This window comes from Podarcis erhardii, assembly GCF_964252035.2.
Source record: "Podarcis erhardii genome assembly, chromosome: 3".
In the NCBI taxonomy this organism is placed as follows: domain Eukaryota; kingdom Metazoa; phylum Chordata; class Lepidosauria; order Squamata; family Lacertidae; genus Podarcis; species Podarcis erhardii.
Window position 1 is genome coordinate 49,746,076 of NC_138507.1, and position 12,289 is coordinate 49,758,364.

At 41.5% G+C, this 12,289-nt stretch overlaps 1 protein-coding gene across 5 annotated transcripts in view; it reads left to right on the forward strand.

Annotated features, from left to right (window-relative positions):
• LIN28B (lin-28 homolog B) overlaps window positions 1-12,289 on the forward strand; it is a 92,201-nt gene that overhangs the window by 17,432 nt on the left and 62,480 nt on the right. For 2 of the 5 annotated variants that reach the window (XM_081857439.1, XM_081857440.1), the window contains exon 3: window positions 3,087-3,292. In XM_081857439.1, the coding sequence (XP_081713565.1) occupies window positions 3,087-3,292 (206 nt within the window). Of the gene's footprint in view, window positions 1-1,864; window positions 1,943-2,537; window positions 2,704-3,086; window positions 3,293-12,289 lie in introns of those variants that run through there. The other 3 variants (XM_081857442.1, XM_081857443.1, XM_081857441.1) reach the window with 3 other exon arrangements.

Consider the following 12,289-nt stretch of genomic DNA (forward strand, 5'->3'; position numbering starts at 1 on the left):
TTGTTTTCTCACTCCTCGCTCGCTCGTTTCCTCGGGATTTCCCCACCCACCCCCGCGCTTTGCTTCCTCATTTCTGGCAAATTCATTCCCCCCCCCCCGTCTGCGCTTTTCTAGGGTCTCTCTCTCCCCCCAACCTCCTGGAGAACAATCGTTGCTGATGGAGGCTCTGCTCCCTGCACCGCTCGGCTTGCAAGCTGGCCTCTTATTTAGGAAGTCATTAATCACATCCCCTTCCCCCGGAACGCGATGGCCGAGGAACCTGCGCAGCGCAGCGCAACCCCCGGGCGCCTCCCCGCCCCCTGATGGCCGCCCTTAAAGGCTTCGGAACGCGAAAGGCGAACGGAGGTGCTATCGCGTTTCCGGTGGGCGTTTCAGAATTGAATAGGTAATGAGCTGGGGAGGGTGGGGAGGCGGCTTTCACCGTGGATCATGCCTATGCACTATGCCTACATGCCATAGGAATATGCTTCATATACCATTTATGTTTAGCGCCTATAATTTGTATGTCAGTTCAAAGCTGCTTAAAAGCAGTCGCTTTCCTCCCCCCCCCCTTTAGCTCACGTGGTATGTGTCTTTTCAGCAGTATGTGTGATCTTAATAGGGCGGATATGGACCGTAGAATTGGTAAGGGAACCCGAGGGTCATCTAGTCCAACCGCCATCGCAATGTAGGAATCTCGACTAGAGCAGATATCAAACCTCTGCTTAGAAACGTCCAAGGAAAGAGAGCCTACCGCCTACTCTATCCGCTGCTGTGTCAGTTTGACGTGGTTTTTTCTTCTATGTATGATATATGCCCTCAACCCATTAGCGGATTTTGTGTACCAATATCGACAGTGGTGGGGGGTGGAATATCTTTGCTTTCCCACCAACAGGCACCTTTTAATTTGTAATGCTCCCGCGCACCCTTATGGGGCGGGACGCTCCATTAAACTCGGTGGGGCTCACTTTTGAGAAAACATATAGGATTACGCTGTCAACCTATTAGGTTACCGATCCTATGCTTCGAAATAAATAAATGCATGGCCCTGCTAAAATAAGTCCCACTGTGTTCAGTGAGGTTTCTATTTTATTAGCATTCGTCAGGTAAATGTGCATAGGATTAAATCCCGGCCTCATACATCCCATAATCCACCGAGTTCCTTTCAACGGGATATAGTTTGCATCCTTACGCCAAGACCCTAAGGCTGCAGTCCTCAACCCACTTACCTGGGAGTAAGCCCCAGTGAATTGAGTAGGACTTACTTCCGAGCAGAGATAATGGCTAGGATTGAGCTGTAAATGGATGAAACAAATGGCGCGTTTAGGATCGGTTTCAGGCTAGGTAATTTTATCGACTACTTTGCGGATCAGCCTTCAAATATGCAATCTTCAGGCGCGCTTGCCGGCCAACGAGGCGCGCGCCCGCCGCGCAAGTGCCCCAAGCCGAGGGCCATTATTGGCATTTTTGCAGCGAAAGATCCGCCACTATATATGCAGCGCCGCAGTTTTAGTGCCCGAGAATCTCTCTCTCGAAGAGACACGCCCCGCTCCTCCAACCGGCGCCCGGATCTACGTAGCGAAACGTGCCCAGCCGCGGCCAGGCGAGGGTGTTTTGAAATTCCGCCGTTCATTCATAAATTATTGCGGTGTGTCAAGCCCGCTCGAGGTGCCGATTGGCTGCTCCTCCTCCTCCTTGCCGAACCCCCTCCGAGGAGCCGAGGGGAAATTAGTAGCAAGCAGGCATGTAATTGACGGAGTCACGTGCGCGCAGGGGCCCCGGAACGGAGCGAGAGCGAGAGCGCGGCCGGGGGCGGGGGATCGCGAGAGGGCAAAGCGCAGGGGAGCGGAGCGGGCGAGCGCGCGCTCGAAATCAAGATGTTAAGCTGAGTCAAAAGACTCCCGCGAGCCGGCCAGGGGGGGCTTTTCGGGAGCAGAGGGCCGGTGGGGCAACATGGCCGAAGGTTATTCCCCCCCCCACTCCCCGGCCAGCCCAGCTCTTGTTTTGCCTAGGCTTTTTGTAGTGCTACGTTTTACTTTCCACCGTTATCTTAAATATACATACAAGAGAAGGAATGTACTACTGAAAAATAAAAATAAAAAAAGATCGCTGGTTTGTTTTTTTAAAATCAAATCAAGGATGTGGGCACAACTGTGGTGGGTGGGAGAAGCTATTGTGGGCGAGCTTTCCCCCGTGCTCTGCCCCGCCCCCTTCGATTCACCCAACTTGAAAAGCTTTCCGAGGGGGCTTCTGTTCGAATTGTTCCTGTGCGATTGAGCAAGCAGTGGCCAGGAGGGGGGAAAGAAAGGGGGGGCAACCAGGAAACTTTTGTACACCTGCCCCCCTCCTTGAGTCCAGATTAAAGTGATTCCGGAGTGGGAGGGGGGATTCGGCGGAGGAAGGCTAGGGAAAGGCGCGGAGCGCGCTTGGCGAAGAAGGAGAAACACGCCGCTCGCTGCTGGATGGGCCGCTCCAAGTGCTTGCGCAATCGCCTCCTCTCTCTCTCTCTCTCTCTCTCTCTCTCGGCTCGGCCCCCTCCCCTCCCCTCCCCTCCCTTCTCCCCTCCTCCTCCTCCCACCTCGCCTGGCCAGGCAGGGCTCATTCGCCTGCGAATTCCTCTGGGGAGGGATGGGATCGGTGCTCAACCAGCAGTACCCAAGTAAAGTATCGCTTTCTGGGGTGGTTTATGTGGCTGAAAGATGGAGTTAAAGGGCAGGATCGCACGTATGTACAGAGCAAACGTGGGCTGGGCTGCTGCGTGTGGGGGGAGTGTGAGAAATAGAAGCGGAGTGAGTCACAGCAGATGCTGCCTTTCCTTCGACAGTGCCCTGAAGCTTTGGAGGTTATTGATGTGTGTGGGTGTAAAAAAATTTTTTTACTACTACCTCTGTGACTTTGGTGTACTTAATGTTTTTGTGGGTAGGGGAAAAACAAAGGTTGGTTTCGTAATGTTTGTTCGTGCGGGCATGTGTTTTTGTGTGTCATCTGTAGCAATCGTTCTTGTACAAGCGCCAAGGAGATGTTACTAGAATTTAATTCTTTCCCTTTTTGTGTGTGTGTGTGTGTACGTACGTCCTTGTTCTCCCGCAATCTCCTCTTCAAATCAGCGGGGGCGCGTAAAGGTGGAGATGAGCCCGGGAAATTGCCGGAACAAGAAGAGGAGGAGGAGGAGGAGGAAGAAGAAGAATCCCAGGTTTTGCACGGAACAGGCCATTGCAAGTGGTTTAATGTGCGAATGGGGTTCGGATTTATTTCCATGCTCAACCGCGAGGGAAGCCCCTTGGAGACTCCGGTTGATGTCTTTGTACACCAAGTAAGCCCGTTTTGTTGTTTTAGTCGAATCTCAGCCCCCCACCCCCACCCCACCCATTTCCCTCTAACCCATGCCTTCGTTTTATGTGGTATAAAAACCCCTTCTCTAAATGCTTCCGTAGATGTTTGTGAGCTCTGTTTAAACCCAGCTTCAGAGAGCAGTTTCTGTTTGCCATCCAACCGCCCTTCCTCCACAAATGAGATCAGTATATATGGCTTGTTGGTCCTTCAGAAAGAAAAGTCTACCATCTCAACAGGTTTTTTTTTTTGTTTGTTTTTTAGTACAAAGTCTTGCTTTTGTTAATGTTCTCTTGCTTTGTTTGTGGGTAGATTGCGTTTTAGTTGTTTTTCGTGATGGAAGAGATTCTTCTCTGCTAAAATGATAGTAGAAAAAAAAGCAAGTCACCTAATGACTCCCAGGCTGCAGCTCTGTGCATACTTATCAGAGTTAACAGTGGGACTTAATGTTTCAGTAAACATGCACTGTATGGTCTGATAACTTTCCCCACGGTGAAAATTAAAATCCTTTTAAGTGTTGTGGGCTCTTTCTTTCTCTTAAAAAGCTAGATAGTGTTGTAGTTTGTTTTTATGATGCTTATGTTCAGATCAAACAGTAGTGCACAACTTGTATTTGTTTTGCTGCAGTGTAGTGTGGATATTGAAAGAGTTCGTATAGTGGACTATGATACATCAAAGGATCACTGGTGTTTTGTGTTTTTGTGTGTGTGAAGGTCTTCTGACTGGAAAACATTTTCCTGACATGTATAAGGCCCTTGTCTCCTTAAGGGCAGAGGGCTCAAAAGCCAAAGTACAAGAGGTGGCTATTGTCCTCATATATGTGTATATAAAAGCAAGACCAAGCTAATGTTGATATTTACTATAAAATCATTACAATAATGGCGGGAATGTAACAAAACAAAAAACTTGTGGCATGTGTGTGTTCTTAGAACTGTCTTCTTTACCCCTTGATTTTCTGAGCCCAGAAAAGCAGTAGTTCAAACCTGAATTGTAGTGTTCTTTTTATTGCAGTAATCTCAAAAGGGTAAATTATTGGGTTACTCATAGAATGAAATACCCTTAGCCTAAATATATTTTGCTAAACTTCAAATTGATTTAAATGGAAGTCATTCACCCCATATGTGCTTACTACTGCTTATAGTTTGTTTTCAGAACATGAATAATGTTTGAGTTGTGACCACATGAGAACTGCTAAAAACAGCCTTAAGTTTTGTAATGGTGGTAGTCCTTTTCTAGCAAACTGACACATTTTTGTGCTTGCCTTTAATCTGTGTGTATATATATCATTCCTGAAACCCTAGTTTGGTCCAAGCACTGCACAGTTTGGGAGTCCGCCTCATCTATTTTGTGGGTCCTATTTATAATAATAGAGCAGACTTTAAGGTAACTGAAAAATAAGGACACGTGACCTCAGTTTTAAAACCACTTACTGTTGCAATATTCAGTGAAACTGCTCTGGAATTAGTGACTTTATAATTTCTGTTTCTAACAATAAAATTGGATAATGATCTCCTGAGATTGGGTATCTGTTTTGTAATCTAGAAGTGTTACTTCCGTATAATTTTAAACTTTCAGTTTGACATTAGCACATGAAAGCTGCTCCTTTTCTGAAATATAAGTGCTGAAGCTGTTCTCAGTGTTGATTGCTAGCAGCTTCTGGGCTTTGCTCCTGTCCTCCCCTGCCACCTTGACCTTTCTTTAGGTCACTGTATTGAGGTTTACAATCCTACATGCTTATCATGGTATATATGAAGGAATGTTTTTCTGATCATATGCAGTATTATTTTCTTTGCTCTTCAGTATGAGAATCAGAAATCTTTACAGCATAAATGCGTTTGATAAGATCACTCATTGAGCTGATCATGCAGCTGGATCAGTGCTTTCTGACTTCAGTGCTACTATTCTACTGCTGGAATAATATCTGTTTGTGGTGGACCATTCATTTGGCTTTGAGAACTGCAGTGGCAAGACTGGTGTCACACACAGCCCTCTTCCAGCGTTTTTTTTGATTCTGAACAATGCGTTATGTTTGGAGGTAGAATATACTACTGGCTGATGCTATACATTTTAAAACAGACTTTGGTAAAAAAAATGATTTATTTTTTTTTAGAAGAGTGCATTTGATATTCCAGCTTATCAGTAACACTGATGGCAAATATTTTTTTATCTCATATGTTCTATTGCAGATAGTGATGTAAGTCATATTTAAACCCACTATATAAAAATGGAACTGAGATAAATACCCTGTGTTCACTCTCTCTCTGTCTCACTCAGTCATCACATGATAGATGCAACAATCACAATTGTATGTGGAAGAGCAATCATGGAATCAATTCCACAGTGCGAGATTTTCTATCACTTTAACTACAATCTCCACTGAAAGTTCACAGAAACACACACACTACTGCTTGTCAGATAAATTTTCAAATGGTGTAGGTGCATATGTGACCTGACACCCAATAATTTTGTAGTAAGTGGAGTATATGAATCCATATATGGAGCCAGTGTGGTATAGTGGTTAAGAGCGGTGGACTCGTAATCTGGTGAACCTGGTTTGCATCCCCACTCCTCCACATGCAGCTGCTGGGTGACCTTGGGCTAGTCACACTTCTCTGAAGTCTCTCAGCCTCACTCATCTAACAGAGTGTTTGTTGTGGGGGAGGAAGGGAAAGGAGATTGTTAGCCGCTTTGAGACTCCTTAAGGGGAGTGAAAGGCGGGATATCAAGTCCAAATTCCCTCTTCTTCTTCAATGATCCCTTCTCCATGCACTAAACCATGGTGGCTATAAGGAAGATGGTAAGTAAATAAACCTCCTAGAAAAGATATTTATTTATCTATTTGTTGCAAACATTTATAGTATGCAGTAAGCAAAGCCAAAACCAAGAGATAAATATAAATGTGAAGGAATATGTTAACTCTCTATGTGTTACTAGTATTGTCATCTAAGTCAACAATAGCATCTCTTGAATACTGTACATTGGTACCTCGGGCTACAGACACTTCAGGTTACAGACTCCGCTAACCCAGAAATAGTACCTCAGGTAAAGAACTTTGCTTCAGGATAAGAACAGAAATCACGAGGCAGCAGGAGGCCCCATTAGCTAAAGTGGTGCTTCAGGTTAAGGACAGTTTCAGGTTAAGAACGGACCTCTAGAACGAATTAAGTTCTTAACCCGAGGTACCACTGTATGTGTATTGTGAATGTTCATAATGGACTGTCTTCATGATACATGCAACATTTTGATGTAGCAGTTCTGTGCTACCAAGGGATTGTTTTGAGAAAATATTGAATAAATGGGAAAGTTGTTTTCAGTTGTGTTTAGCAGCATGTCTGGAAGTATTTAAGAAATTAACTGCTTATAATTGTGTAGGTTTTAGTTGGGATTTGGAGCTTGTGGAAAAATGTTCGAAAATAATGGCAATAGTTGGAAATAATGTTCCTGCATTGCCATGGTTTAACAGAAAGTATGTTTTGCCAGCATAACTGGGACAAAAACAGTACTGAGGTATTGAAGTGAACATGCTGAATTGGTCAAAAGGAAGAGAATTTTGGAGGAGGGAATGAGACAATTTGTACACATAAACGCTAATTCATACGTTTTGGAGCAAACAGAAGTGATTTTAAAGTGGTGGGGGAATGAGGCATGCATGCAGCCCATACTCCCATTTATCCATGCCTTCATCATCTCCACTTCAGACCTTCCTTCATTCAATGTCAAGGTCTGAAAGAGGATTCTAAGTATGTCTGGGTGAACATGCTAATTCAGATATTCATGATGAATGCATGCAACATTGTTTGCATGTGTGGACATTGTGGAACCTCCCCACCTTAATCCCACATTTCTTTGCCCTGAATTCATAAAGAGGGCTATATTATTTAAGATATAATCTTAATTTCAGCAAAATTGGAACGGATTATATGATGCTTCTTTCTAAATGGGATGCTTGGAATGGTATAATTTATCCACTATAGTTCCAAATAACCCATACTTGAACTAAACATTGTGCATGTCTTCATTTATTGTATCATCAAGTGGTTAATCTCGAAGGACGGGAGCAATGAGATTGTTGGGGTTTTTCCTGCTTATCCTACTTATTCCAAATTTATTACTTGGTGGTAAATCCTATTGATTCTAGCTGAATTTAATTCTGTGCAGTGGATTAAAAAATTTAATGGATAGACATTGTGATTTATTTTTTAAAAATAGAATGGCTTCTATGCTTGCTTTTCACATGTACCTGAAGTTATCCTACAGATTGACACAATCATATTTCCTATATATACTTGCATTAATGTAGGTCCTGTTCAATACAATATGATTTGAGTTTTGAGTAGACCTGCATAAGATGATACTGTTAAAACTGCACTTCCTTCTAGGAGTATTTTTACTATCTTCAGTATTCCTAAATTTTAGGAATGTGGCATGTTTATTTAAAAAAAAAATCATTTGAGGCCCAAAAATATTATGACCAATCCAGATTTTTAAAAGTATTGATGCTTGAGGAAGACATCCATCTTTATAATACAATCCTAAGTGTGCTTAATGAGAATCAAGTTGGATCCCAAGAGCCTGTGCCATTGACCAAATGAGTCCTTCTACTGGGCTTTTAAGGTTGGTAGAAGTTCCAATCAATGGATGAGTGGAAGTGACCCTCTCATTCCCTCTCCCCCTGCAATCTTTTCCACCACCTTCCCACACTCTTCCCTCCAATTATTCAGAGCAAATTGTTTAGGGCTGCTGTGGGGGTGGGAGAGTGCAAAATCTGTTAGCAGAAGGAGGAATGGAATTCTTTGAATGTAAGCTTAGCTGCATCAAGGTGTGTTGGTTACATCTAGTATGTATACTTGTGATTGCAGATTGCAGCTTAGCTTATTTGTAGCTCCTATTGTGAGAAGCACAATATGAGAACAATATGCTCTCTTTGATAAATGGATGGAAGAGCAATGTATCTTTTGCCATTGATGAATCCCGAGGCAGAGAAGAGGAAGTCTTAAATGTCCTAGAGCTTCTTCTTCTTTGCTTGTTAATAGTTATGTTCAATTGGGCTTTATCTACAATTAAAGATTTATGGTTGCAGCCTATTGTGTCATTCTGTTCACTGAAAGCTCTTTGATCCAGCAGTGGCTTCCATGAATGGAAAGGAAAGGGAGATGATTTTTATGTTTAATGTTTAACAGACTATTGTATTTTAATATTTTGTTGGAAGCCGCCCAGAGTGGCTGAGGAAACTCAGCCAGATGGGTGGGGTATAAATAATAATAATAATAATAATAATAATAATAATAATAATAATAATATATTATTATTATTATTATTTTCAATTATTCTTCCTTCACTTTGCACCTCTCCCAATTTGCTCTTGAAGGTTGGGTGATCCACTGGAATAGCATGGAAGGTGCTTTAAGGAAAAGAGAGAGAGAGAGAGAGAGAGAGAGATGAATTTGTACAAATCATCTTTCTTATATCTCTGGAAGCCATTCCTGCATCAAACAGCTTTCCATGTAAAAGTAAAACAGATTTAATTCTTGTCTGTGCACTGCAATTAACATTAGCATCTGAGCCAACAGACAATTCAAAATAAAACTATTGAAACTATTAAAAATAAAATAAAAACAAAAACAGACAGTGGAGCTCAAGGACAAACAACCTTACTCGTTGCCACATTCATCCAGAAGCTGTTGATGAACAAAACAATGCTATTGAACGCAACCCTTAATAATTGCACCAATTTAGACTGCAGTTCTAAATTGCATTTACCTGGAATTGCACCTCATTGAACTCAATTACACTGCGTCTTAATGGACATGTATAGTTTTGCACAATAGGTTGATTAAACCTTGTAGGTTTGGCTTTTTTCATATTATAAGCTGCACAAATGTTGGTATGAAGTATTCTGAAATATTGGAATATTTGCTAACATTGCAGCTGAGACATGGCTGTAATTTTTTTTTGTCTACATAATTTATACCCAGATTTGGAACATGTTTTGTCTGTAATTTAGAATGACCAGATAGTCTAAAGAGGTGACAAGAAACATCAGACTAATTTCTTAACATCTTTTTTGAGGTAACTATTGAACAGAAGTTTTCATGGGGGGAAATGTGCAAACCGTTTCAACACCCACAACTCATGAGCTTTACCACAAAGTTCCTTTTTAAATAGGCTAGAAGTGAGAGATGTCAACTTCTTTTCTCTTTCTCTCTCCTTTATAATGGGACTAAATCACACCCATGGCCAGATAAATGTACTCAGGAGCACTTCACTTGGAAGATCCACGTTGGGATAAGGGCTTAAAAAAACACACCAAAATCACTTATTTCCCATTAAAAGGAAAAGTTTCACTTATTTCACCTTGATTGGCCAGCTTCGCTTTGCCAGTGGTGGTTTGCTCAAGTCAAGAGAATAAATATTCAAGTCTCCTAGATTTCAAGCAGATAATTCCGTGTACTAAACTCTCTTCACCCAAACATAACCACAAATTATAATTTGGGTTTATTATGTGCTGCCTTTCTCTCTCCCTCTTTTTGCAGAAGAGGAGACTCAGCCACAGTTTTCACTTCATTTGAAAATATTTTATAGTTCAGCCACAATATTGGATCTGGTCCACTAGAACCCAGGCCCTCCTGCTCTACAGATGAACATCCTAACCAGCCTTGGTATTCTTCCAGGACAATCTTCATACCTCATAATCTCACCCAAACCCCAACCATATAGCTCTGTATTGAAGATTCCTTCTGAGGAGCTGTTGTAGTGCATGACAGCTGGTTCCAGGACTGACCTTGGTTTGGATAACTGGGATAATAAGGGCCGAAAAGTGCCCCCCCACCCCTAAATTATTGACTAAAATAGTCAATAATGATAAATTAGTGCATGTAACAATGGTGTTTCTCTGATAATTGTGCACTTTCTTCCCATCCAGCTATGTCACCTCCATTTTCATGTTGGTAGATTACAAGTATCTGCTGGTTATTTACTTAAGCAAACACCATATTATCTCTCCTCCTCCTCTACCACCACCGTTAAACCATGAACTTCTCAATACATATTAACCTGTGTTTACATTTGGGAATTGGGAATCTGAGCTTGGTCTTCAATAAGAATCTTGGAAAATGCCTAGGACATCCAAAGAAGGAAGCACTTGTGCATATTGCCCATTCTCATCCCTATCTTCCTTCCCAAGGTGGAAAATAATACAGGATTTTTTCAAGGTCCTATTACTGGAAAGAGAAAACATTACACTATAGGATTCATTGGAGATTTGCTAGCAACTCTGGTGCTAGTAGCCATGGTGATTACAGCTTCAATAGCATATTATAACAGCTGAAGTTTGAAAACTCATAGTCAGCTCTTTGAATAGAGTTGTTGGTCCACCATGAATCCAGTTGGTAATAAGTGAGCATCCCTGGTACCTGAAATATTTATTTGAAAAAATAAAGCAAGCCAGTTGGTGGAATGATCCTGACTATTAAGGATATACGGCTACTGCTGATTTTGTTAGAATTTTCTTAATTAGCATGTGTGACATTATGGGGCTCACCATACTATCAGAATGTATGGTTGAAGTCAGAGAAGAATTACGGTAGCTGTTGGGACCTCTCATATGCATTCTTTTTGTCTGTCTCTTTCTTCCTGGAGGTGCAGAAGCAATGCTGGGTGCAAAACTACTTTCTGAAAACCTTACATCTGAAAACAAGTGCTCTTAAAACAGAGGATTATTTGAACAATGTATTTTAAGAACTATGCAAGTTGACATAATTGAATATGGAAATTTAATATCTTCCATGTTGTGGGCCCTTTGTTGAGCTTCTGGTGTCTCATACACACACACATATATATATATATAAAGTTTGGCATCATTGCTTCTGTACCACTAAGAGATCCACTTTATGTGCATTGATATAAGAACAAGTAATTTCCAAATCAGGTGTGCATGACCATCTCTTTTTACTTAATTTAGCACTGGTCTGTGTTCTTGATCTGCTTAAAAGTTGCTGAACTGCAAATAGAAAATTATTTTTAAACAGTTTGCAAATGTATTTAAATGATTTGAACATAAAAAATGTAAAAGGAAAATCTATTGAAAATGACAGCAAAGTGGAAATGTACATATGTAAATTGGTGGTCCAAAAGCATGAAGCAAAGATCAGTGAAACAAAACATTTTTATGTCTCATCTACTTTTCAAAAATTCTGGCACTGGATGACCCAGTCCACAGCTCACTTAGGTGGAGAACTCTGAAGCTCATTAACTCACAATGCAGTAAAGCCTACTTGTACATCTGATTGTTAACTGTCTCCTTGAAACATGAGAGCAGATTCCTCAACCAAATTTGCTAGTGCCTTTAGACACACGGCTGCATAATAACCACAGATATTTAGTATCATCTCTATGTAACTTAATACCTCAAGTTATATAGTTAGAAACTTGCAGCTTGTTCTACTAAGTCACAATATAAATTGAAATTTAGCTTTTGATATTGACTTTGTTTTTTCATATTTCAGTTTGCTGTCGCCATGCATTAACCATGTGTGCACTGCAGTAATCCGCTCAGGTTATAAAAGCTTGGGTTGAAGCTGGTAATAGACACTTATTTCTATGGAAGTTGTTTGGGCTTTCCATAACAAAACTGAATTCAGGAGTCCCCTCACACTATAGACCTGTTATTTCAAGGGCACTGCATGATCATCCAGAACAGGCCATCTGCCTGATTTCCAGATCTGAGAACTGTCAGCCCACAGCATCTCTTGTCCTGGGCTCAGTTTAAACAATGATCTCAATGGCATTCAGCCTGATTAGAAGTAGTTGTTCCTGTGGCAATGGCACTTTTCTTTATTAAGACATTTGCGTTGTGAAATTACTGCTTTCTATTTTCCATGTTGCTAGTTAGTATGTGCTAGTATCTTTTTAGGTACTTTATACTAGTTGTTAGATTATGCTCAATAGGCGTAATAAAGCTTAGGCCATGGGTAGGCAAACT